At 56.3% G+C, this 27,215-nt stretch overlaps 1 protein-coding gene across 10 annotated transcripts in view; it reads right to left on the reverse strand.

Moving 5' to 3' along the window:
- WNK2 (WNK lysine deficient protein kinase 2) overlaps positions 1 to 27,215 on the reverse strand; it is a 100,405-nt gene that overhangs the window by 45,426 nt on the left and 27,764 nt on the right. For 9 of the 10 annotated variants that reach the window (XM_049093815.1, XM_025423653.3, XM_025423654.3 and 6 more), the window contains exons 4-18: positions 26,488 to 26,645; positions 24,283 to 24,371; positions 22,713 to 22,932; positions 19,124 to 19,406; positions 15,865 to 16,067; positions 14,576 to 14,707; positions 14,115 to 14,306; positions 12,364 to 12,918; positions 10,377 to 10,670; positions 9,872 to 9,921; positions 9,011 to 9,179; positions 8,810 to 8,926; positions 8,406 to 8,576; positions 8,160 to 8,205; positions 7,582 to 7,701 (exon numbers count right to left, since the gene is read on the reverse strand). In XM_049093815.1, the coding sequence (XP_048949772.1) occupies positions 7,582 to 7,701; positions 8,160 to 8,205; positions 8,406 to 8,576; positions 8,810 to 8,926; positions 9,011 to 9,179; positions 9,872 to 9,921; positions 10,377 to 10,670; positions 12,364 to 12,918; positions 14,115 to 14,306; positions 14,576 to 14,707; positions 15,865 to 16,067; positions 19,124 to 19,406; positions 22,713 to 22,932; positions 24,283 to 24,371; positions 26,488 to 26,645 (2,799 nt within the window). The remainder of the gene's footprint in view (positions 1 to 7,581; positions 7,702 to 8,159; positions 8,206 to 8,405; positions 8,577 to 8,809; positions 8,927 to 9,010; positions 9,180 to 9,871; positions 9,922 to 10,376; positions 10,671 to 12,363; positions 12,919 to 14,114; positions 14,307 to 14,575; positions 14,708 to 15,864; positions 16,068 to 19,123; positions 19,407 to 22,712; positions 22,933 to 24,282; positions 24,372 to 26,487; positions 26,646 to 27,215) is intronic. The other variant, XM_049093836.1, reaches the window with a different exon arrangement.

A 27,215-nucleotide genomic window follows, 5' to 3' on the forward strand; every position in this document is an offset into this window, starting at 1 on the left:
AGCCCATTGTTTTAAAGGTCAGTGGTCTTGGCTAGGATAGAGCCCAGCTCTTCGAGAGAAGGCAGGCAAACAACCTGCACACATACAATGTGGAAACAGGGATCTAAACAGTTCCCGGGCACACTGTGGGGAGGTTGTGTGCTCACCTCAGAGCCTATCCCACAGACAGACTACTCTAGGAACAGAGGAACTCTCCAGCACCATTTCTCTCCCTTGCTCCTCAGCAAAACACAGGGCCACCTGTGGGAACCAGAGCAGCTTGACACTCACCACCTAACTTGCTTATACCAAGCCTTACTCCCGACCATTCTCCAGAAAAAATGCACTTCCCAGTTACACTTGTCTCAGTCCCAGCACAGTGGGCACCCTCCCCTAGAAGACTCGCCTAAAACCCTACCCACCACATCTCCCAACTTGGGAGTTTGCAGTGGCTCTGTTCTGGCAACATTGGTGGCAAGTCTCATTCCACAAGCAGATCAGAGCACATCAGTCCAAAACCTTTGGAATGTAGCAAAAGTGGTTCTAAGAGGGAAGAATGTGCTACATACTTCCAAGACAGGCCTCCCTCAAGAAGCAGGAAACATCTCAAATAAACAACCTAACCTTACACCTAAAGGAGCTAGAAAACGAACAACAAAGCCAAAAGCCAGCAGAAAAAGGGAGATAATAAAGATTAGAGCAGAAATATATGATATAGAAACTAAAAAACAAAACAAAACAATAGAACAGATCAATGAAACAATACCTATTCATGATAAAAACCTTCAATGAAGTAGGTTTGTAGGGAACATGCCTCAACATAATAAAGGCCATATATGAAAAATCTACAGCTGGGACGCTTGAGTGGCTGTTGGTTAAGCATCCAACTTCTGGTTTTGGCTCAGGTCATGATCTAAGGATCTTGAGATCAAGCCCCACAGACTCCATACTCAGCAAGGAATCTACTAGAGATTCTCTTCCTCTCTCCTTGCCCCTCCCCGCTCTTTTGCTCTAAAATAAATAAATAAATCTTAAAAAAAAAAAAAAAAAAGAAAAACCTGCAGCTAACATCACCCTCAATAGGGAAAAACTGAAAGCCTTTCCCCTAAGGTCGAGAGTAAGACAAGGATGTCTACTCTCATGACTTCTATTCATCACAGCATTGGAAGTCCTAGCCACTGCAGTCAGATAACAACAAGAAATAAAAGGCATCCAAGTCAGCAAGGAAGAAGTCAAATTTTCAACCTGAAAGACTGCACCAAAAAATTGCTAGAACTGATACATGCATTCAGTAAAGTCACAGGATACAAAATCAACGTACAGAAATCTGTTGCATTTCTATACCACAATAATGAAGCAGCAGAAAGAGAAATTATGGAATCGATCCCTTTTATAATTGCCCCATTAATAGTACCTATGGATAAACCTAACCAAGGAGGGGAAAGACTTATACTCTGAAAACTATGAAACACTGATGAAGGCAACTGAAGACAACACAAAGAAATGGAAACACATTCCATGGTCATGAATTGGTAGAAAAATTTTGTTAGTATGTCTGTATCACCCAAAGCAATCTACATACTTAATGCAATCCCTATCAAAATACCAATAGCATTTTTCACAGAACCAGAATGAACAATCCTAAAATTTGTATGGAACCACAGAAGACCCTGAATAACCAAGGCAATCTTGAAAAAGAAAAGCAAAGCTGGAGGCCTCACAATTCCAGACTTCAAGTTATAATACTAACCTGTAATAATCAAAACAGTAGGTTGCTGGCATAAAAAAAGACACATAGATCAACAGAACGGAACAGAAAACCCAGAAATAAACCCACAATTACACAGTTAATCTTTGACAAAAAGGAAAGAATATCCAATGGGGGAAAAAAAATCTAACAAACTGTGTTGGGAAAACTGGACAGCTACACGAAAAGAAGTTAACTGGATCACTTTCTCACACCATGCAGAAAAATAAATTTAAAATGGATTAAAGACCTAAATGTGAGATCTGAAACCATTAAAATCCCAGAAGGGAGCACAGACAGTAATGTCTCTGGCATCTCCTGAAGCAACATTTTTCTAGATATGGCCCCTGCAGCAAAGGAAACAGAAGCAAAAATGAACTATTGGGACTTCATCAAAATTAAAAGCCCCTGCACAGCAAAGGAAAAAGTCAACAAAACTAAAAGGAAACCTACAAACTGGCAGAAGATATTTGCAAATGACACATCTGATAAAGGGCTAGTATCTAAAATCTACAAAGAACTCATAAAACTCAACACCCCAAAACCAAATAATCCAGTGAAGAAATGGGCAGAAGACGTGAATAGACATTTCTCCAAAGAAGACATACAGGTGGTCAACAGATACATGAAAAAATGCTCAACATCACTGATCACCAGGGAAATGCAAAACAAAACTACAATGACATATCACACCCGTCAGAATGGCTAAAATTAACAGCAAAAAAAAAAAAGTATTGGAGAGTGGGGAATGCCCTTACACTGTGGGTGGGAATGCAAACTGGTGCAGCCACTGTAGAGAACAGTGTGGAGGTCCTTCAAAGAGTTAAGAATAGGGCTACCCTGTGACCCAGCAATTGCACTATTGGGTATTTACCCCCAAAGAATATAAAAATACTAATTCAAAGGGATGCATGCACCCCTGTGTTTATGGCAGCAGTGGTACAAAAGCCAAATTATGGAAGCAGCCCAAGTGTCCCTCAGCTGATGAAGGGACAAAGAAATACACACACACACACACACACACACACCACACGTATATGCACAATGGACTATTAACCACTAAAAAAAAAGAAGGAAGAAGAAGAGGAAGAAGAAGAGGAAGAAGAGGAGGAAGAAGAGGAGGAGGAAGAGGAGGAGGAGGAGGAGGAGGAAGAGGAAGAGGAAGAGGAAGAAGAAGAAGAAGAAGAAGAAGAAGAAGACGACGACCTTGCCATTCACCATAACACGGGTGGAGCTAAAGAATATAACAAGATACTGTATGATCCCACTCCTATGTGGAATTTGGGAAACAAAACAAACGAGCAAAAGGAAAAAGAGAGAGAAGGATGGCAAACCAAGAAACAGACTCTAACCTACAGAGAACACATTGCTGGTACCAGAGAGGAGGTGGGTGGAGTCAGTGATGGGGATTAAGGGGTGTACTTGTGATGAGCACCAGGTGATCAAAATAAAATTCTTAAAAATAAAAATAAAAATATTGAGTATCACTCAAAAAAGTTATTTTAATTCCAATCTTGTTGACATATACTGTTACATTAGATTCAGGTGTACTTTTCCTGGTTTCTTCAGGTGGAGGTATAAATAACTGATTTGAAAACTTTGTTGTTTTATAATATAAGTATTTCTCCCTATAAATTGCTCTCTACACAAAACTTCAGCTGCGGACATTTGGTTATATTTTGTTTTTATTTTCTTAATAAAAAAAAACAAATTTCCCTTGTGAGAAAAATAGATAAAATAAATATTTGGTAGAATTCACCAGAAGCCTTCTGGTCCTGGACTTTTGTTTAGGGGCAGACTGTTTGTTTAAGATTTTATTTATTTACTCATGAAACACAGAGAGAGACAGGCAGAGACATAGGCAGAGGGAGAAGCAGGCTCCCTGTGGGGAGCCTGATGCAGGACTCAATCCTGGGACCCTGGGATCACAAGCTGAACTGAAGGGAGATGCTCAACCGCTGAACCACCCAGGTACCCCTGGTCAGACTTTTTAAATTACAGATTCAATGTCATTACTTGTAATGGTCTATTCAGATTTTCTTTTTCTTTGCGATTCAGTCTTGGGGTATTATGTGTTTCTAGGAACTTACCCATTTTTTGTAATGTTTTTGTTCCTGGTAATTATTCCTGGTAATTTTCTTTGCTCTAAAGTCTATTTTGTATGATATTAAAGGGACTCCAGTGATCTTTTGACTGGTGTTTGCATGGGATATCTTCACAATGCTTTTTCTTTAAACTTACCTATATCATTATATTTGAAGTTTCTTATAGATGGTAATTAGGTTAGATTTTCTTTTCATCCACTCTTACAATGTCTATCTTTTAAATGATGTGCTACAACCATTTACATTTAATTCAATTACTGTTATGTTCAGATGTAAGTCTAGGAATTTGTTTGTTCCCTGTTTCTCTCTTTTAAAAACTCTGTTTCTTCTTTCTTTCGTTTTTTTTTTTAAGTTATTTTTTTCTATTATATCTTCTGTCTGAGGATCTTTACCAATTCCTTTAGAGCTGGTAACTGGCGACAAATGCTGTTGTCATTACCTGAAAAATTTTTTTTCAGTTTCATTTCCAAGGAATATTTCTTCTGCAAACAGGTTCCTGGGTTGACAGGTTTTTTCCTGACACTTCAGAAATGCTGTGCCACTTCCATCCCAGACTCCATGGTTTCTGGTGACAAATCCGCAGTCATTTAACCACTGCTCCCCTCCAGGCCCTCCATCATTTCCCTCTGACGGCTTTCACAATTTTTGTCTTTCTTTCTCAGCAGTGTGTGATGTGTCCAGATAACAGATTTCTTTGGGTTCATTCTTTTTGGGATTCATTCAGCTTCTTCAATCTGTAAGTTTGTCTTTCACCAAACTTGGGAAGTCTCTTCCTCCTTATTTCCTCAATTATTTTTTCAGCACTGCACACTTTTTCTGCTTCTGGGACTGATGCCACAAATGTTAGCCCTCTGTTGCCATTCCACAGTCCATGAAGCTCTGTTCATTTTTCTCTAAGTTCTGATTAGTTCCAGGCATTTATTTTTCACTTTTCAAGTTTCCATGTGTCTCCTCTTCTGTATGTATTTTTTTTTTAAAGATTTTATTTATTTATTTGAGAGAGAATGAGAGAAAGATCCCAAGTAGGGGGGAGGGACGGGGAGAAGCAGGCTCCCCACTGAGCATGGAGCCCAAGGTGGGACTTGATCCCAGGACCCTGGGATCATGACCTGAGCTAAAGGCAGACACTTCACCGATGGAGCTCCCCCAGGTGCCCCACATGTCTCCTCTTTGTATCTCATTTCTTCACGAATACTTTCCACTTTAACATTTGTTTCAAGAACATTTGTGACTGCTTGTTGAAGCATGTTTATAATAGTTTCCTTGACGTCTTTGTGAGACCATCCGAACATCTATTTCATCTCATCGTTGTCAAGGTTGGCTGTCTTTTTCTAATGCAAGTTGGCATTTTTGTGGTTTTTCATTTGGTGAATATTTGGATTGCACTGGTTGAGTTGGATTGGACTGGGCTTTGAATGAGACCCTAAGTCTGTTTAAACCCTATGGTGAGATGCAGGCAATCGACCTGCTTGGGTTCACACTGTGAGTTACAACCCACCTTCTGTGACCTGAGGCTATAATGTCCGGTGAGTTCTCAGTGTCTCTGCAGCTCTAACCTGACCTGAAACAGGCATGTACTACTCAGGGGCCAATCTATCCATCACTCAGTTCTGTTTATTATATGCTACTAAGAATCAGATCCATACACGCACAGGCGGGGGTGAGCCTGGGAGTTCATCAATGACACTATGTTGTTGCTTCCCCAAGCTCCTCCTTTTGCGTGATCTCCGTGATCCCCTCCCAACTCCCTGGAGAGAGACCTTCCCCTCCTCCCACAACTATGAGAAACAGAGCCAAGTGGCAGAAGAAAAAGTGAGAAAAGGCAGTGGGTATTGGTTCTGCACCGGCTGAGCCCAGGCTCTACCCAGCAGGGGGAAGGGTTGTCCCCTATCACCAAGCTGGCTCCTCTCCTGGCTGCTACCCCTCAGGATGGTAGGTGGGCTGGGGCACGCAGAGGGGGGTAGAGAGTGGCGAGGGACTCACAACATGCTCTGAGCTTTAGGAGCTCCCTCCTCAGTGGGCATCTGCTAGAGCTCCCCTGTGTGAGTCCAGCACTCACTCCTAGGCTTCATGCTGCCCTGACCTCAGGCCAGAAGGCATCAGAGAGAAACACTAAGCTCACCACCAGCCCAGGAATCCCTGGAATTCTGGCACACTTCCCTCTTTTCCTGTTGCTACTCACTTCTCACATCTCCAAAAGCTGCGCCCTGCCCTGGCCCCGGCGCACTGTGGGTTTCGTGAGTGAAGCGCTGGCATGGCATGCATACACCCTCTCACCCAGAACCAGGACTCTCTGCCCAGTTATTTTTTACTCTGAGTCAAATACCGTGTTCATAAAGCCATGCAATGGCAAGCTTCAGAATGGTGCTGCCTTCCTGCAGAAAGGACTGAGTGCCCGCTCCGAGATCACCCTAACGTGGGCACTGTGCTGAGGTGGCTCCTCTCTCTGCCTGGCTTGTCGCTTCACAGCATGATTCAGCCCCTTTCCTGTAGCCTGCCGAGCGGTGGAAGCTTCTATGCCCAGCCTCTCAATCACCCTGCAGAGATGGGCATGGCCTCCCGGGGAGCAGAGCCAGCCCGGGCGCCCCTGCATCCTAGTCTCCACCCTGCCCTGTACTTTGGCCTGATCTGCACAGTCTTTAGAGGCCCAAATACCTTCCAGCCAACGATCTTTATAATGCATCCAACTTCTCTGGTTGTCCTCTGTGAATGGTTCACCCCAATGAACAGATCTGCCATCCCTGGGGGTAGCCGCTTTTTTTTTTTTTTTAAATAAAGAAATTGGCTCCAAAGGTTTCCTGAGCTCAGGGCACGGATGAGGGAACCAGGGCTTAACTTCGGCCTGTCCTGTGAATCACTGCACCACACTGAAATTCAGCTTTATTTCTATGAGGGCTCTTCTCCCCCCTACAGGTCACTAGATGTGTATGCATAAAATCAAGAAGTAGTAGGTGAGCATATTCTTATTTTAAAGCTGAGCCACTGCAGACAATGCTGCTGCTCCCCTGATCCTTCACAAGGCATGGGCCAGACCCTTTATCTCAGGTTACCAGGTCTGTTTATGGCTCCTCAGGGATTTCATTATCAGGCTGACCTTTTCCCTACGGGAACAAACCTCCAAAAGTATGATGGACGTCGCTGGGAACACACGGTACGAAATGAAAGATGATTTAGAACTATTTTTCATGCATGTGCCATTCATTAAGTTAGGTCAGGTTACATAATTGGCAACTTCTTCCTGTTTTCCTGCCAGCTTACGAGGAATTAAACCTAAAATCTGTTCAAATGACTATTTTCGACCTCCCAAGGGACCAAAAAATCAGGATTTAACGATAGCCCCAAGGGCAAGCTTGCAGACACAGGTCCAGACGGGGGGCAATTCACTATCAGGCAGATTTCCTTGAGGATGATTTAAAATGAGAGAGTCTTACCCACCCCACCCCCAGGACAAGAGAAGCAAGAAGGAGCACTCCCTGAGGGTGGGTCGCATAGAGGGGGGTGAGAAGTGGGGTACACTGGGTACAGAGGGTGAGGCCAGAGCCCTCAGTCTGCACCTAAGCAGCCCAAGGTTGTCACCTGTGTCGTGCACCATGAAGGTAAAGATGGGCTCAAGCCTGAGAGCCTCCCTGGCTGGGCTCACCAGGTGGAGTGTGGTTGCCAGGCTGCTTGGGGCCTCGGGGTGACGGGAGCTGACTGAGTCAGCACACCACACTACAGGGACAAGGGCTGGGAACTCACAGTGGCTCCTACCTTGGCTGGCTTCTGGCTGCACAGAGCTCGGAGGAAGTGGGGGCGAGGACTCAGGAGCCTCCACTGCGGGGTGCTCGGCCACCGGACAGATGATGAACCACCTCTTGCCTGTGTGCAGGACTACGGAGCAGGACACAGAGGGAGGGAGGGACCCCGTAAACTTCTCCCGAGGCCAGTGGGACCCCTCCCCAACTGCACCGCACCTGTCATCAGGGCACTGGGAGCTCACCCCACGGGGGCCATGTGCAGGCAGTCTTGGGCTCGCATGACACCCACAACATGGGCTCAGTTCCCAGGGCACCTGCAGTGCCTTGATGAAGGGGGAACACCAGCTGGGCAACAGGTGGCAGTGGCAAGACCACATGGCACTCAGTCCCCACCAGCACCAGACCCGGTCCCTCAGGTCAGCCTACCCACTCCCAGGGAGATGCTCAGCACACACCACAGCACTCGCCCTCTGATGGCTCAACCCGGATGACATGCTCAGGGGGGTCTTAATAAACACCCGCTAAAAGGCAGAAGGAGTGAGGTGGAAGTGCCTCCTCCGGAGGGCAGATGGGCCCAGAAGGCAGACGTACCGTTCTGCTGATAAACAGGGGCGTTGGCCTGGGACTGGCGGCTCTCCTGGCAGAGGTAGAGGGTCAGGAATCAGCAGACCACATGACACAAGAGTTTGCTTCAGAGGCAGCATAGCCTCAAAACACGCCAGGGGGCCTCTCCCGCTAAGCTGAAGGCGCCCCCCCACCCTGCCCCTCACCCTGCACTTGGGGGCCCCAGGTGGCCACATGCCCCAGCCCTCCCAGGACCCCACCCCCAGGACACACCTCCCTAGCGCCCAGGGTGCAGGTGCTGAGGTATGGTGGGCTGGTCCCAGGGTCAGAGCCGCGGTCAATGTCCGTGTCCTCGCTAAGCATGTCCTCTGCCTTGTCCATGACGTCTTTCATCTGTTCAATGAACGTCTCCCGCTCAGCCTGCAGGATGAAATCGTGCTCCACCTGCAATGGCACAGACAGCCCTGCTGGGGGCACACCACGGGCCATTGGCCTTCCCTGATATCTCCCCTTCGCTCTACTTGGCACTTGGCTCACGGAAGACCCAGCTGGGGCAGGGGGTGGCTGACAGAGGCCACCCTCCAGGTGATGGGCACCACCCACAGCAGGTGGCCACTGCGGGGCCCAGGGAGCCAAGGAGACAGCCCTGCCCACCCCAGGAAGACACCGGGCCTCACCATGTAGGTGGCGATCTCGTCGGGCGCATCCCCGTCCAGGTCGAACTTGAACGTGACCATCTTGTGGTTGTGCGTCTCCAGCTGGCACTCCACCATCTTGTCGCCTGTGTTGCACACCTACGGGCACCCGGGTGGTGAGGCCACCGTGGGCCGTGGTCGGGAAGCCCTGCACCCTTGGGCCCACCCTGCCTGGCCACTCACATTCAGGATGGTGAGCCGCGGGCGGCTGGCTCTCTCCTGGCGAGAGCGGGCACGCGTGGACCGGCGGTGATGTTTCCGGGCAGCCTTGCCTTCCAGCCTCCCCCCGCCAAACGTTCCCTCGCAGCTGTCACTCATCTCTCTTCCAGAGGGGACATCAGAACCTCCGTAGCTGTGTGAAAACCCAGGATGTGACAGCAGCCTGCACACCAGCCACACATGGAAACGGCCAGAAAATGTGGCAGGTGTGAAGCTGGCCCGGACCCCACCTTCAGGGCCCCCAGCCCCTCCTCCTGCTGTCCCACCCGGCTAGGGTGGTGCTGGGGTTGTGGAGAACGCATTGGCCATATGACCCAGGACCTCTGTCCTCTCTGACCCTTGACCTGTGACTCAGGCTGTACTGGTTCACAGAAAACAACAGGATGAAGAAAATCCTCCCCCGTGCCTCAGTTTCCCTGTCTGTGTAACAGCAACAGGAATGTGACAACCACCTGGGAAGACCGCAGGGTCTGAGGGGTTTGCACAGCACTGAGTCTGGTGCTGGTGCACCAGGACACAAGGCCACTCCCTGTGTCCAGTTCCCACCCAATGGGACACGTTCTGTGGCCGGGAGCATGGGGCTGAGGGGCGAGCCACTGCCTCTCCCTTCTAGAATATCCTGGCACCACAGGCACCAGGATGCAGGACACACACAGAGCATGTGACGACCAGGCCAACGAGTATGGACAGAGGCCCGGACAACCCAGACGGCTCCACCATGTCCAGCTGGGAATGGGTGACATCGCAAGAAACCCTGACTCTCGAGGGAGATCCGTGTGAGGCCGTGGCTGCCCCCTCCACCCCACGGGCCAACTGGGCCCTTACCTCTCACAGCTCTGCGGGGGCCCAAGCTGCTTGTCCTGGGAGGCCTGCTCCTGAAACAAAACCACGGATGGGAGGACGGGTCACACCGGGCCCCCCATGGTGCACCTGCTCCTGGCTGGCCCCTCCCACCTCCCCACCCAGGGAGCTGACCACGAGAGGTAGCAGGTGTAAGGGTTTTCTCCTGTGCGGTTGCTAAAAGCCAGGCCTCCCCTTGGCCAACATGCTGACCCACTCTGATCTTCCCAGTAGAGGAGCAGTGGGCCTGCCCCCATCCTCGAGGCAAGGCCCCGCAATTCCACAGGTCTCCACCATGCTTTCTGGCAGAAGTGTCCAAGGAAAGTGCAGTGTACAGGGACAGCGGAGGAGGATTAGGGTTAGAACAGCTGCCACAGGGCACACTTTCCTTAGCTGAGACCTAATACCACCATGCAGGGGGCCACTGGGATGCTGGGGTGGGGGTCGGGGCGAGGCACCAGGGCCAAGCCCCGAAGGCAGGAACACACACCTCTGGGGCCGACTCCACTGTTAGCTGCACGGCCGGGCAGGGGCTGGTAATCCCAGGTCCAGTGGGCGGTGGCACATGGGCAGCAGGCGGCAGGAGTGCGGTGGTCTGGACGGGCAAGCTCTGAGAAGCTGCGGCCACTGCAGGGGCCAGGGAGCTGGGGAGCTGAGGCAGCTCGGGGACCACAGGCGGCAACACTTCTGGCAGAGGTGGGGAGAGGATGGCAGCAGGTGCGGGCACGGTGGGGACCTGGGCATTGACATCCACAGCATACGGAGGTGGGTGGCCAAGCAGGATCTGGGGGCACAGGAGGCAGGGATGCAGGTTGGAGGGCCAGCCATGCCTCTGCCACAGGGTCCTGGAGCGAGGCAGGTGCTTCCCCATGCAGGTGGGTGAGCACCCAGAGTGGGGGTAACAGCTGTCCTCGCCGGTCCAGCACAGCCTCAGCACATTAGCACACAGATTTAGCAGAAACCACTAAGAACGGGGACTCTCAGGTCCCTGTGTGCAGAATCAAACCTCAATCCACGCCTCACTTATGATCCCTCAGTTGAATCCATCTGAAGCTCTAAGGGTGGCATGTACTTAGCACCGAACATGGCTCCCCATGGGCAGCCCCATGCGCTAGCACCTCGCTCACACCGTCAGCCGCACTCAAGAGGAACCAGGGACGCTGGCCTTCGGTGGGCAGCTCTGGAGGTGGGCTGGACTCCTCACGGCCTCCCCTTTAAAAGCTCCTGCTGGGAGCCTCCATCCCGCCAACCTCAGGGACACGGTCAGGGACGGGAAGGCCCACCACTGGCCCCACAAGTGTAGGACAGATCAGCTACGTGGTGCATGCGGTCAGATACGAAAGCCGCCGCTGGGCGGGCACTGTTCCTGCTGGAAGGACCCCAGCTTTGTTTTCAGGGGAGTTTGCTCTCAGCATTGGGAAGCCCATGAGGCGGCCAGCCCAGCCCGTCAACAGGCTGTAGAGAGTGGGGAGCCTGCCGCTAGGCCAGGCCGACAACCTCTGTGCACACAGCACCTTCTTCAGCCACCAGCTGAGCAAGCAACCAGTGCAGACCCCAGGCCTCCGCGTGGCCTTGGCTTTCCTGAAACAGCCCTGACCCATGAGTAGGCGTCACCCCAGGTCACAGACCAGCAGGCATTGGCTCAGTAGGGCTCCAGACTGCGGCACCACCGCAAACCTGATGGTAAAACAGCCCATCTTGCCATCGAACAAAACTACCCTCCTCCTCCAAGAACAGATCCTTTCTGGAATCAGATGTTGAAAGTCCGTGTGCTCTGGGGACGTGGACCAGACAGGAGCAGGCACAGGATGACCCCTAAGGCCTCCACACACTCTGGGGTGGGTCTCCACCATGAAGATGAAGGGGCTTTGGACCCTACCACACAGGAGAGCTTAGAAGGCAAAGAGCTCACTACGAGTACACAGCGCTGAGGCTTAGAGCCAAACGGGGGCTCCAGGGGAGAGGCCCCTGGGAAACAGGCTACAAAAGGGGGCTCCTAGGGGAGAGGCCCCCACTCTGGCTCCCCTCCTCACATGAGGCTGGCCAACAGCCCTGGAGCTCCAAAACACAGGTGGGGGTTCACATGTGGGGCCTCAGGTGTGTATCCCTGCATCCCTCCCTGTCAGTGTGGCATGCTGCCTGAGGTCCCCACCTGACCCTGGACACTGTCCTTGGCTGTTGGGGGAGTGGTGAGCCCCTCCCTCGCCCCTCCCTTAGGAGGCCCCCCCACCCATGCTAGAGCTGACACCACCATACCACAGCTGCCAGCCCAGGGGAGGAGGGCAGGTACCATGAGGCCCCGCCCGGCAGACACCCTGCACACAGAAGCCAGGGCCAAGAAACAGAACCGCCTGCTCGCCCCTCCCTCATCTGCCCCCAGAACCTCATTCCCAAGTTAGATACTAGAGATGTCCCCCCAACTCCCCTCACCCCACCCCCTCCACCTGGAGGGTGCACCCCAGAGGCAGGCGGATTACCTGGCTTCCCGCCCCTGCCGGAGCAGTCTGCTCAGGAAGGCGCGCAACACTTGGCTGGTGGGGCTGCTGCAGCGTGGAAGGCGCGGGCTGCGGAGGGGCTGCCCGCACGCTCTGCGCTACGTGGAGGGGAGATGGCGGGACGTCACTAGGCACCATCTGCGGGAAGGCTGCCGGGTACACGGGCTGGGCCGGGAGCTGGGCCACGGCGGCTGGGTGAAGGGACAGGGCGGCCACACCCTGCGGGGCCACGGCCAGCAGAGGGATGGCAGTGGCGGTGGCAGCCACGTTTGGCACAATGGTCCGACATGGCACGGCCAGCGGTGCCCCAGAGGGGTGGGGCAGCTTGACTGCCTGCAGAGGCAACGCTGGGGACGTGGGCAGGGGGGCAGTGGCGGCGCTGAGTGGAAGGCTTGGCAAGATGACGGCGGGAGAGAAATACTGAGAGGGAGCGGGCACGGTGGGCCCCCCAGCGGCCGGCAGGTCGGGGAGAGCCGCAGGGAGGCTGTCGAGGGAGGCCAGGGGTGCGATGGGGGGCCCCACAGGGAGCGGAGGCACCTGAAAGACATGGGAGCACCTCAGAGTCACCAGGGCTGCAGGGCCTGGCTGCCCGCACCACAGGGCAGCTGCCTTGGGAAGAAACCCAACCACAGACCCAATGTAAACAGGCCCGGGGGGCCCCCTTTGGTGCCATGGGAAGCCCATGCCATGCCCCCGCCCAGTCCCCATGGGTAGCTGCAAGAACAGCGGGCAGCTCTGGTCTGTGCTCAAAGCAGTGACCGCCAGCTTTGCGGCTTCCACACATTTTCATTCAGAGAATCAGGATGGTCAGAGCTGCCAGACTGGCCCTGAAGATCTGAAAGCACTTTGCCTGATTCCCCACCCCTGTGATCCAAATTCCGTGGCGGGCCGTCTCAGGGAATATGCGTCTCCCAGTGCCAACGTGCTGAGGTAGCGCCCCTGTGCTGTGGGGCCTGGGGAGCAGGCCTCTCCCTGCAGCAGAGCTCTGGAACCTTCTACGTCTGGTCATCCTTGCCAGAGACACTCAGTATCTGACTTCCTGGAGAGAGCACCTCCATCATTTCAGATCCTGCAGTGATTCTCCTAAACCTTCCCTGTGGCCGGCGCTCGAGCAGCATCATGTAATACACGCCTTAGCACGATTATAAAGCAGCTGGAGTAGGCACACCAACCTCCGTGTGCTGGAATGCCTCTACCTCCGGACAGCGAACAGCCATTTAACTCAACACCGAAAACAATCCCAACGTGGCTAAGCTGAGGACGAAGATGGTGACAAGAAATATGCGTCCACACCGTATCCACAAACTGCAGGGACACTCACATCTTCATCATGAGGCGGCGCTTCCCGGCCGAGTCCCACCAACATGATGTGATGGACCCATGGGGAATAAGCCGTCAATGGCATTAGCCTGGGTGACAGCACCTGGGCACCACGTGCCATCCAATGTCACTGGTCACAGAGGCCCTGGGCTCCCCAGGAGCATGGCGGGCACAGCACAGACAGCAGCCATAGCTTTGGGCTCCTCCCTGGCTCCACTGGCCCTGATCCTGGACCAAACCTGTCCCTGACCTGGACACGCTCGGGAAAGACGCCAAAGGCAGATGGGCATGGCCACCTACCTAGGTAGCGTTCTTGTCCCCACAACCCACGAGCCCTTATAGCCCAGAGGAGAGAGTGACCGCCAGAGTGGGGGCGGAGGCAAGGGGTTGGTGGGGGGAGGGGGGGCGCTTACCTGAGCAGGCACTTGAGGCAGCGGCTGCAGAGGTGCAGGCGGCATCTGGAGGGACTTCAGCTGAGCAGGGGCCACCACCTGGGACGTTGGAGCTAGGTAGGGAGGCAGGTGGGGGGGCACCGGCTGGAGAGGGCCAACTGGCGGCGGGGCCAGGACAGGGGGCAGGGGTGCTGGCTGGGCCAGTGGAGGCGGCTGGGGAGAGAGGGGGCTTCTCTTAGACCAGCGTCCTGCTGAGACACCCCCGCCCCCGCCGGGTCAGGGAAAACTAACTCACACACACAAACACCCAAAGTGGACCCAACATGCAGATCTGTGCATGCAAGGGCCCTCTACGTGCTGTGGATCTGTGAACCCCACTCCCACCTGCACCGCGGGCCCTGGGCTGGCAGACCTTGCCACCACCAGGCCGGGCACGAGGAAGAGTACCCATGAGGCAGCAGGCAGGGGCAGCCCGTACTCACCTGGTGGCCAGGGGGCACAGGCTGGCCTGGGCCGGTCGGCACGGGGGCAAAGCTTATGGCCGGCTCCGGGAAATGCTGCTGCGGGAGCGGAGGGTGGGTGGGGGCCGGGACAGAGGCCACAGACAGGCCCGGCTGCAGGGAGCACCAAGGGCCACACTCACTAGTTGCCCCAGGTGCCCCTCCCGGCCCGCACACCATGGCTGCAGGGGCCCAACCCTCACTCCCTAGGCCTGTCACCCCTCCGGGGATTCCTTCCTGGGCACAGAGCTTGGCAGAGATGAGAAGTGGGGGCCCCTAAGCTGAGGATGGCCACTACTCCAAGCAAGGAATGTTCTGGAACTTCAGCTCCATGGAATATTATGCAATCGAGAGAAAACAAAAAACATCCTAAGGGGCTTTGCAGCACCAGGGACAGACACTCAGGACGCGGCGCTTGCTTCCCATCTATAGGACCGGGTAAGACCCGTGTATGGAGACACGTCACAAACAGGATACAAAGAATGTGCACAGAGGGGGATGGAGCCGCCACCTCCAGTGGCATGGCCAGCAGGACAATGGGTGGCAGACAGGCGTCCTCACCGCCAGAGGCAGCACTCACATGACCCAGGAGGGAGTTTGAGGACTGAATGCTGGATGTTTGGTACTAATAAGGACAGCCAATAACATGGCCACTTTTAGGGGTAATAACGTTGGGTTCTGTTTTCAAGACTCCTGACCTGGGGCAGCCCTGGTGGCTCAGCAGTTTAGCACCGCTTCAGCCCAGGGCCTGATCCTGGAGACCCAGGATCGAGTCCCACGTCGGGTTCCCTTCATGGAGCCTGCTTCTCCCTCTGCCTGTATCTCTCTGCCTCTCTCTCCCTCATGAATAAATAAAATCTTAAAAAAAAAAAAAAAAAAAAAGAATCCTGACCCTGTAGATACAGACTGGACCCTCTACAGACAAAACAGCTTTCTGAGGTTTCCCGGGAAAGACCAGGAGGGAGCAGGTCTGAACCGGGGAGGGCGTCAAGCCGGGGGCCCAGCCGTCCACGCCAACTGGGAAGGCCCTCCGGTATCCTGGGGCTGGGAACGAGCAAAGCTGCCACCGCTTGGTGCAGGTGAGCACACCGTATGCTCCCCGTTCATCTGAAGCCACGGAGCCAAAGGGGCCGCACCCCAGGACCAGCTGGGGTCAGCAGCTCAGGGACCTGAGGCCTCAATGTGGCTGGTGCTCGACTTCCCACCAGCCCTGGGGACATGGCGGGGCCCCAGGGACGGGGTCTGGGGCACGAGGGGGCGGGCTGACTCACCGTGGCTGGCTGCTGGTAGGTCCCCAACGGGGGCAGGCTGTAGGGCAGGACGGGGCCATCGCCCACGCTCACGGGCGTACTGCACACACACTGGGCCGGGGCCGGTGCCGCGTCTGCCAAGGAGCCCAGCACCACACTGTGCTGGCTGCTCTGCGAGTCTGAGTACACGGTGGAGCCCTGTCCGCTGTCGAGGGTGCTGTCCGCTGGGGAGGACCAGAGCAGGCTCAGGGGGGACACCCTACGTGTCCCCCCCACACACCCCACGCAACTCTCCGGGAATGCACATGGGCTTCTGTGAACCCCAACGCAGTGAGGGTCCCCAGCCACCTGAGTAGTAACTGCATGTGCAGACCACAGGCCCCAGGACGGTGAGGGGGATGGGGCTGGAACGCACCCAGAGATGCCTTCGCACCCCACAGAACACTGCCTGACATCTGGGCAATCCCCAATGGGCGCCACAGAGCCCAGCGCCCCTCCCACCTCCCTACCCCACCCAACCTCCCCCGCAGCTAGAGCATCGCCCTGTGGCACTTCCAGGGTGCTGGCACCATCCTGCTGCCTTGATGTCCAGATACTGCTCCAGGGCTGATCCGGGCACACCCTCCAACCCGGAGGGCATGAGAATGCCACGTGCCCGGAGCCAACCCAACGGCCGCCCTGCCTGTCATGGGGCAGCTGGCGGTGGATTCCACACAGAGACAGAGGGAGACACAGACGCCCAGAGACAGAGACACAGAGAGAGACACGCAGAGACAGAGACACAGAGACATGCAGAGACAGAGACACAGACACGCAGAGACAGAGAGACACGCCAAAACAGAAATAGAGACATGCAGAGAGATACAAAGACATACACACGGAGACACAAAAAGACAGAGACACGCACAGAGACACAAAAAGAGAGACCTGCAGACATACAGAGACCCAGAGACATTCAGAGACACACACACAGAGTGTATGTGAGAAAAAGAGAAATGTGTACAAACTTGGCAAGTTTAACATAAACTGACTCCAACCATATAAGCAACATTTAAAAATTTTAAAGGGAATATGTTTACTTCTATAATTAAATATTAATTTAAAAATCATCCTTAGGGGGATGCCCAGTGGCTCAGTGGTTTAGTGTCTACCTTCAGTTCAGGCATGACCCCGGGGTCCTGGGATCAAGTTCTACAATGGGCTCCCTGTAGGGAGCCTGCTTTTCCCTCTGCCTGTGTCTCTGCCTCTGTGTCTCTCATGAATAAATAAGTAAAATATTTTTTTAAAAAATCATCCTTAGGGTCACCAGGGTGGCACAGTCACTTGAGCATCCAGCCCTGGGTTTTGGCTCAGGTCATGATCTCAGGGTCGTGGGGTCGAGTCCCTTGTCCTGCTCATGCTCAGCATGGAGTCTGCTTGGGATCCCCTCTGCCTCCCTCTGCCCCATCCCCTCCAACATGCTAAGAATAAATAAGTAAAATTGAAAATTTAAAAACCATCTTTAAAGCCCTTGACAAAGTGCTCCACTAGGTCACTGGTGGACCCAACCCTCTGGCTGAGCTCGGTCCAGGCTGAGGCAGGAGCTCACAACCAGGGCTGGGAGAATCCTACCCAGGATGTTTGCTGTCCCTTCTGACCCTGCAAGTGTGTCTGCCTGCCCATCACTCATCCTGTCACTTAAGCTCGGTCCCAAGTTCCAGGGACGGTAGTGAGGCTGGAGTCCTGGCATGCCACCGTCCTGACGCAGTTTTCAGGCCGTCCACGCACACTGGCCAGCAGGACAGCCGAGGGGGTGAGGACACGCGGAGGGGGGTGAGGGCAAGCATGCGGGGGGTGATGGCGTGCGGGGAGGGGATGAGGGTGCGTGGGGAGGGAGGTGAGGGCGCACAGGGAGGGGTGAGAGCACCTATGTGGGGGTGAGGGTGTGCATGTGGGGGCTGAAGGCGCACAGGGAAGGGGTGAGGACACGCAGGGGGTCAGGACCGTGTGTGAGGGTGTGGCGGGTTGTGGGACAGAGACACAGAGGGAGATGTGCAAGTGCACTAGGTGCACATGTGTGGGCTGTGTACACATATGCATACGCGTGTGTGTGAATGATCACAAGTGCACATTATCTCTAAAGTTACCACCGAGAGGCAGTTAACAGCCCCCAGGAGGAACTCTCACTGGCTCGGCCGTGCACCCTCTCCCACTGTCTGAATCTCACATCACAGGTAAAACCCCCCCTTGACAAGGTGGTTGCTGCACAAAGCTCACAGAGCTGCTGAGGCGGCAGGAAGAGGATGTCCGGAGAAAATGCCCCCCAACACTGAACCCAGATCTCTGTGTGCAGTGACCCCTGACTCCTGCCAGTGTGCTCTGGGTCAAGGTGGTCTCTCCATTCCTTCCTGGAAACTGTTCCCCATGGTCAGGTGTTTAAAGCGTGAAGTGGTGCAGCATGAGAAAAGCTTTTTCCTACAGAATTTATGCTCATTAATTAATATTTTGGTTTATCAAAAAAACGGAGAGATGATGTAGTGGTTTTACTCTTCAAGGCAAACCTGAGCCAGTCGGAAGGAAGCCAACGACAAACTGCCTCCAAGTGACAACCAGCCACCGGTTTGAATTTAAACAGCCTAGTTTGAAGAACATTAGCTATAATTTTAATGATAAATGAAGTATGTGCCTATTACATAAATTGAACGGGCTATTTTGGTCTTTCCACACGAACAACCTGAAAAAGCAGCCTGGGCAGGCTCAGATCTACTTGGCACGTACTCGCAAAATGGACAGGAAACACCACGTCCTGATCCTCAGCCCACAGCTGCATTTTTAGATCACTGAGGGCACAGGCAGGACACTGCTCTGCCCAGATTCTCTCTTCCAGCATCCTGAGATTTAGAGGGATTCCAGCAACCCATGGGTGACATTCGGGGAAGTGTGGTAAAGGTTTCAGAGGTTGGGTAATACCAGGGAGAGGATGGGGAGACAGATACTCCTGGGGGCAAAGGTCCCGGCTGAGAGCACCAAACCGCAGCCACCTGCGGCCCCAGGGCAGTGGTGTCTCAGCCCGGTCGCCCCACCAGGTGGAGGCCAGGACATCCTTGGCTCCATCCCACTGGCTTGGGGCACGGGAGGTCCTGGATCTGTCTGCCTGTCTGTCCTCACCTGTCCTGAGAAACTGAGCTTCACTGAGCCAGAGTCACCCCAATTCCCACCCCAGGAAGAAGGCTCGCCCACACCTGCAGTCCACACCTGCCACATGCACAGGGTGTGAGGGCACAGGGAGGGTGGCACTCACAGGCCAGGGAGGTGGCGCTGGCCGGCAGTGCACTGGGGAGGAGATGCTGGTCCACCTCAGGCTCCTCGGGCTCCGGCGGCCCGGCCTGCGTGTGGTAGGTCACCTGGACCTGCAGGGGTGCAGGTGGACCCCTGGCCTTGTCAGGGCTGCCTGGGTCCCGCTGCTCCGTTGGCTGCAGGGCCGGCCAGATCCTCTCCCGTCGCCACTGGATCAATGCTACACGGTCACGGATGGACTTGGCCACAATCTTCACGTCACTCTCATGAAAGAATCCCGATTCAATCTGCAAAGGGAGGCGCTGTGTCAATACGGGGGCGCTGCTGACGGCACCGCCACCTCCAACCCATGAGGTCTCTGCAGAAGTCCCTCTCCAGGCCCCCACCTCGTCTCCCACTGGGATATGCCCTCCTGCCAACTGTAAATTCCCTGACCTGCATGGCGCCGTGCCCAGGACAGTAAGGATGCAGCAGGTGGCTGTACCCACAGTGAAGGGGTGCAGGGGAGAGACCCTCAGCTGCCCTCATGCCAGGTGCACCCTGGGCATTCGCTGAGAAGGCACGGAGGGAAGGGGGGGCACCACGTAACCTGAGACCAAGAGGGTTGGCACCCATGCCCAGAAAATCCTGGACCCAGGACAGCACTGGAGAGCGTGTGAGCAGAAGCCCAGGCTCTCCCAGAGAACATGAACAACAAAACCACGGCACGGCAGCAGCCAGTGTCCACAGTCACAGTGACAGCCTCGTGGGGAAAGGCAAAAAACACAAACCTTTTGGCATTTGTCAGAAACCGTGTGAGCTCACGGCTTTTGACACACAATAGACACAAGTGCACACAGATGCAGACGTGTGCATGTGGCACGGCACATGTGTGAGTGTACAGAACACTGGGCAGGCCCAGCATGGCACCCTGGCCAGCGTGAGTGTATGCGTCCCCCAGGTAACACGGTGTCAGGAGAAGAACAAGGGGCCTCGACACCTCACTGTGCCTGAAGCCAGAACGGGCTGAGAGAACAAGGGCACGTGCAGGGCACAGGAGCCAGGGCCACGGGGCAAACACAGACATCCAGGCATTGAACTACACAGCGTCACCATGATGATCCAAGCAGCGTGCACACTGCTGGTGTGAGGTCACAGGATGCCCTGTGTGTGCAGCCTCTGTCCCTCCCTACACACCACACCACCAACCCCCGCCCGGGATCCCAGGCTCACAGGAAGCTGCTATGAGTGGCCCCTGAGGAACAACCCACCGGCTGGAAACCTAGTCTCCTGCCAGCAGCCAGGTGAGAAGCAGGGACACCGAAAGACCCTCAGCCCCGAGCAGGCGCGGCTAACACCCAGCCACGCTGCGGGGACAACCCAGAATGAGCAGGGCCCACGAGGCCACCCGCAGGCTCCTGACCACAAGGATGGCATGCAACCATGAGTGCTGAGTCTGGGCAATGCATCATGTGGCCAGACGACTCACCAACAAAACCGTGAGTCCACAGACATCCAAATAAACGGAAAGTTTGGTGAAAATGGGTATTTATATGGTTTCAAGGCACAACTTTGTGTCCTTAATCGTCACTACACGCGGAGACGGCTGACAGACACCCCTCGACCACACAATCACAGGGCATGTCCTCGGGGGGCGGCTGTGGTAAGGACTCAGCCCCTGCCAAGTGCTCTCGTGGACACGCTCACACGTGGTAGGATGGCGAGGCAGACACTGCCCTGAGGAGCTGCTGTTGTGCAGGCATCGCCTCCTGCCAAGGACCACAGGCAGTGAGGTGGCCGAGGAGGAAAGCTGCTCTGTTGCCAAAGATGTAGGCACATGCAGGGAGGTGTGGCATGGCCTGGATGTCATCTCTAAGGGTGACGTCTAAGGACTCTTTGTCGCAAATCTGCAACTTTTCTGTGAGTTCATGATGGGTGAGGTCAAAATCCCATTTCAGAAAACCACCCCGCTGGGCAGATGAGCTGCATTGAAATCCCACAGATGTCCCAGTGTGCAGCCTCCCGGGCAGTGTGAGTGGCAGTCTGAGTGGCAGCGTGAGTGGCCAGGATGCGGGTGGGGGGCCATGCCCGAGGTCAGCGCTGTCCGTCTGCCGCCACGACCAGAGGAAGGAAGACTCCCCACAGACATGCCCGCCCGCTGCTTCTATTTTCTGCCCATGGCCCAGATTTCCTCCGTCTCCATCCTTGCCATCACCCCATTGGTGATCCTCTCCTAGGTTTTTCTTCTATTTTTTCCCAGAGAGGGGAACCCATTCTCTGCCGCACTGACACAGCAGCTACGGCCAGGGCAGGAGGGCTGGCACAGACATGTGGACCCTGGGAAGGGTTCCAGTCCGTCTCCGGGGTCCTCACAAGAGGTTGCCTCTAGGTCAAAGCCAGCCCAGGACCCCAGAGCACCTGCCCTGCTCTCAGCCCCCCACGCCGTTCATCTGGCCCTGTACCGGGAGCCACCTGCTGGGAGGTGGTTTTAGGTGATGACACTGGGGCTGGGATCGCGCTGGTGCCACCCCGACTTTGCAAGAAGCAGGTGTGACCAGTGAAAGCTGTTGCCCAGGGCGGGGCGGCCGGAGGCACTGAGCCCTAGAACGCTGCAGCCCGTGGGCTCCTCGGATCAGCGCTCCACCCAGAGATGACCCAGGAGAGGCCTGGGTTCTGCTACAGAAGCCCCGAGAGTGGGAGGGCCCCGTCCCGAGGTAGGACCTGGCGTCTGCCGTGGCTGGGCAGTGAGGGACAGGGAAGCTACGATACACCCACAGGGAAGGCCCAACCAGCAGGGACCCGACAGGAGCGCTGTCCCGTCTCTGGGCCCAGGGATGTGACCGGCAGCTGGGAAGGTGGGGTGGTCCTGGCCAGGGCTCCGGCCACAGTGGATGCCACAGCACTTGTGCAGGAGCCCAAAGGGGCACAGGCCACTGTCCAAGGCCAGCAGGGGCCCAACCATGCAGCCCCATTCAGTCAGCACTGCCCTGACGCAGCCCCACATCAAGATCCCAGGACCCTCACCTGCCGCAGTCCCAGGTGCCCTCTGCCCTCCACACCGAGCCCGGCCCACCACCCGCACCTTCCGTGGTACAGCTGGCCCATTTCCTCATCTGAGGAAGGGCTCGAGGACGGCGTGGACTCCGTCCAGCCTCTGGGGCCAGGTGCCTGTAAGGAACCAGGTTTCTAAGGCGAGCTACAGTCAGTAAGAGGAGGCAGCCTCTCCGGCAGCGAGCATGCCAACTTTTACTTGCACTCACTTTCTACCGCAAAAATCAGCACCTTGCTGACATCCAGCTCTCTCCCTCCACCCCCGCTCCTGGACACGGTGCCTCAGCAGCCAAGTGAGAGGTCAGAGCAAAGGCTCAGTCACCCACATCCTGGGTCCCCCACAGCCGCTCCATGGGAGCCCTCACCACAGTGCCGGCGTCCGTGCAGCGGGGCCACCTGCGCTGTCCTTCCCAGGCCCATGTGACCCCCGAGTGGCATACGCCCGCTCACCGTGGGGCCGCACCCTGTTCAGTCCTCCCTGGAATCTGGTGACCACACCTCCGCAGGCACACCCCCACACCCACCGTCCCCACCACCCCATCCACGAGCGAGCGCCCCGTTACCATCTCCTGCGCCACACCATCAGGCGTCTCCTTCTCCAGGTCAAAGGTGAACTCGATGGCCCCATTATCCTTGGGCTTCCCCTTCAGCTTCTTGGGGTCCTCTACCCAGAGCCGCAGGGCAATGGTAGATTTCCTGCCGTGGTCCTCCTCTGCCAGCTCCACCCTCACGCCTGTGTCCTCCGCAAAGAAGGCGTGGCTGAGCAGGTCCTTGATCTCGTACCTGAGGAGGGCCAGCCGACAGGGGAGGTGGGGGTGAGGGCATGCCTGCTGGCAGGGCCCCAGACACCGTGCCTGGCTCCTTCTAGGAAGCTCCCCAACTACACCCTTGAGCTCTGTCCTCAAGGACCACATGCAGCAGTTTGCTCCCCGGGATGCAGGCCTGCAGAGGCACCACCGAGCTCCCGGGGCCGCAGGGGAGGCGGCACCCCCCTCCCACTGCTCAGCATCAGGCCGTGGGGGTCCTGGCTCCCAGACACGGGGGCCTTCCAGGGGCTCCTCGGGCTAGGGCATGGCAGGGGGGCACAGCTGCTGGGTGTTGTCATGGAAACCATTCCCCAGCCCCAGACAAGCCTTTGGTTCCCGATCCGGCCGGCCATCCATCGTGGTCCTGGACTCCTCCTGAAGTCCCATCTGTCAGCCCTGCCCTAACTACGGGTGGCGTCTATAGCCCAGGGCCACGGAGCACACAGGAAAGGGGGGCCCTGAGCCCTGGGGAGAGCAGAGGTCACAGCCCCTGCCAGTCCTGCGGGGTCCGTGCAGAGGGTTCTCTAGCTCCACATGGCTTTCTGTACTTCTCTGAGGGGAAATACAGCTCAGGGTTTCTTAGTTACTTTCTCTAAAAGAATAAAATACGATAACCTGCAGGGGGCAGGAGAGTGCCCGAGGATGAGAACAGGGCGCCTGCGTGAGATGATAGTGGCCTGATGGTGGCCTGATGGAGGCTGAGGACAGGGACAGAGTGGCCATATGCTGGGTGCTCAGGGTGGGGAGGGCAAAGGAAGGTGGGGGGAAGAGAGGGGAGGGGGAAGGGAGGAGGAGAGAGGGAGGGGGAGGGGCTGGCAGGGGAGGAGGAAGGCAGGAGGACGGAGGGAGAGGGGAGGAGGGGGAAGGCCAGAGGGAGGGAGGGGGAGGGGGAGAAAGAGAAGGGGGAAGAGGAAGGGAGAGAAGGAAGGGAGGGGGGAGGGGGAGAAGGGGGAGGAGGAAGAGAGGTGAGAGGAGAAAGGGCGGGGGAGGAATGGAGGAGAGGGAAGGGCAGCGTTTTGGAGGGCCAGCTGAGGAGGCTGGTTGGCTGGGGCAGCCCCAGGGTCTGACCTGAGGTGGGCTCTGGTGTAGGGATCCACAGCCTGGAGGTGACGGGGGGGGGGGGGGCAGGCTGAGGGCTTGGGGGTGCCCCTGCTCCAGGCCAGGTAGGTGAAAAGCAGCCAGCAGAGTGGGGAGGCCCCAAGGTGGCCCCCAAGCAGGGGCGTAGACTCCAAGCAGTAGAGCCGAGATCTGGCCTGAAGCAGCAGCCTGTCTCCAGCATGTGGGCCGTGGTGGGGATGTCACCCAGGCCTAGCACCCCACGACTCACCTTTCCTCCTTGTTCTTGCAGATGCACTCCCCAATAATCTCCTTGATCTCAGGATCATGCACCTTCTCAAAACTAGCAGGCTTGATACCCTGTAAGATCAGACAAGCAGTGTCCCATCAGGGCCTTGTTTCCTGCCCGGCGGGCACTAACCTGACAGGGGGAAGGCAGAAGAGGCACGAGCTGGCTGGGGACCCAGGTCCTCCGGAATCCCCAGGAGGGGCTGTTGGGAGCAGTGGGGCCTGGGGAGGAGCCTGGCCTGGCCCTCAGTGGACAAGAGCACTTATACACAGTGCAGCCACGACAGGCAGGACAGCGGCCTTGCTCACCATGCCCTCCCTCGAGGGTGCCCAGGGCGTGGTGTGGTCACTGCGTTGGCCCTGCTGTGGCCTCGGGCAGGGCTGACTTCCAAGGCCTGGTGGCTGCAGGTCCAAGCCACGGAGTTCTGCAGCCAGGCGGCCTTCAGAAGCACCCACACTGACCACAGACACAGCAGGTGCCTGTGGGATGGCACAGCTCAGCTGGCGACAGCCATGGCGTGGGGGAGCAGGAACTGGTGCAGCCCAGCAGGCAAAGGGGCCTGCGGGAGGAGCTGGGACTGAGCTGCATGGCACAGGGCTGCAGGCAGGGACCACTGATTTTTAACCATTTTAAACTCACTGAGGGCCTGACCCATCAGGTCTTCCAATAAGACTCTGATGTAAAGCATAGGACATGTATGCTCCCCCACAGGGTGAGAGGTCAGGAGCGGCCCTCCAGCCCAGGGGCGGCCACAGGAGTTCAGGACCTCAAGTGGCTCCTGCTACCCAGGCGGGGCCCGTTGCACCCTTGGCCCCCTGGCCCCTGGCTCATAACCGATGGGGGTTGTGTTGCACAGCAGAGTCTGCAGCAATAGACAGGGATGTTGGGCTCCAGGCACAGCCAAGGGGTTCCCCTTGGAGATGCAAAGCCCTGGCCTTTCCTGAAGCCACCAGGAAAGGAGGTTGAAGGGGCGGGTCCCTGCGGGAGGCAGGTGGTGTGGCCAACTACCACCACAATTACTGTGCCCACTCGCACCTCTGAAGGCCTGGGGCCCCCCAAGCAGGTGAGGAACAGGTGCTGTTTCCAAGGGGCTCCTGTCCCCAGGCTCAGAGGCAAGGAGCCGGGCAGCTGGCAGCAGGGACACAGAATCCCTGAGAGCCCTGGAGTCAGGGGCGGCAGCTGGACCAGTGGGCCCACAGGGCATGACCACAAACCACACCAAGGATCCGGGAACACGCCTGCCCTCTGCGTTCCTCAGGGAGCAGGACCCAAGCTGACCTGGGCCCACTCAGGAGCCCTGGCCTGAGCTCCATTTCCCGGGGCTGACGGGGGAGCCATGGTGGCTGAGGAGCACCCCAAGGGAACCCATCCTGTCTCCCCAGCCCAGCGGACGGACCACAGCCCCGTGCATGCCCGCATGCAGAGCAGGATTGGTGGGCTGCTCCCCTGCACCCCTCCAAGGCCCGGGAAGGAGGCCCAAACCTCCTCGGTGACCCCTCCCCATGGAGGACCACTGCCCACAGCTGTCAAGCCCGTCCTGTCCAGCCAGCATCACGGGGAGGGGGCCGCACACCTACCTATGCATCTTTGACAAGGGCCACCAGCCAAAGCCCTGTCCCCCCACCTTCCACCCTGAGCAGCAGGGAGGCCTTCAAACAAGCAACTAAGATTGGAGGAGAGAAACGAGCTACACCTGCGCTACACCTGCGGGGAATGCAGGGGGAGGGCGGGGCAAGGGCAGGTGCCCCAGGGCGCCAAGGACCATGCTCCTCCTCATACATCAGCAAAAGTGAGGGGGCACCAGGCAGGGGCAAGGCAGCCTGGACTCAGGGACCATGGGGCCTGGTGCCCAGAAAAGTCAGCCTCACCAGGTAGAACAGCCATGGAGGGAGGACGGGGAGATGTGTTTGCAGAGCCGAAGCTACCCGATTACCGGCTGGCCTGGGGACACACCAGGACACAGGAAACCAGTGGCCCAGGGGTGGCCAGAGAAGGGGCTCTTCGGGCAGGCAGTGGGGGTGCCTCCCAGAGAAACCCCAACAGTCTGCAAGGACCCCTGCACCCACACCACCGCTGCAACCACTGCACTGAATTAGGCAGCCTCAGTTTCCCCTGTGACAGCATCCTTCCCCTGCTCCCACAAAGCGTTTCACAAAGAGCGGCCCTTTGAGTGGCCGGGGGACTCACACAGGTGACCTTCCGGTAGATCTGGGCGGCGTTCTGGCACTCTGAGTAGGGGTACTCCGAGGTGGCCATCTCCAGCATGCACATTCCGAAAGCATAGACGTCCACGGACTCATCGTAATGCTCCTCGTACATCTCGGGCGCCATGAATTCAGGTGTACCTGTGCCCGGGAGCAGCAGATGCAGGGTCAGTGGTCAGGGCCAGGGTCAGGGTCAGAGCTAAGGTCAGGGTCAGGGCCAGGGTCAGCATCGAGCTAGGGTAAGGGTCAGGGTTAGGGTCAGAGTCAGGGCTAGGATAGGGTCAGGGCTAGAGTCAGGGTCAGTCCTGGAACCTGAGGTTCACACAAGAGTGCTCTGCACCCTGGGGGTCCTACACACACACCCAGACCCTCCTGATCCCGGGTCAGATCCGCTCACATCATTAGGAGCCCCCACAGCTCGGAACCCGGTACGCCCCAAGGCATCTGTGCGCCCCACACCGGGGGTGTCAACCACAGAGCAGCACACGTCTCCTGGCCTTGGGCTGGACAACCACTACAGACAAAAAACATGGTCCCCACAGAGCTACCAAATTGCAAAATCCTAGGAGGGCCCCAGATGTACCCAGAGGCACACGAGGGCGCATGTTGGGCAGCAGAGACAAGGTGCCCGCTCAGTGCTCAGGTGCCCAAACACGGGCTGTTTCAAAACATTGCTTACTCTGCATTTTTCAACAGATTGAGTAAAACCAA

Source organism: Canis lupus, chromosome 1 (genome assembly GCF_003254725.2).
Source record: "Canis lupus dingo isolate Sandy chromosome 1, ASM325472v2, whole genome shotgun sequence".
NCBI classification, from domain to species: Eukaryota; Metazoa; Chordata; class Mammalia; order Carnivora; family Canidae; genus Canis; species Canis lupus.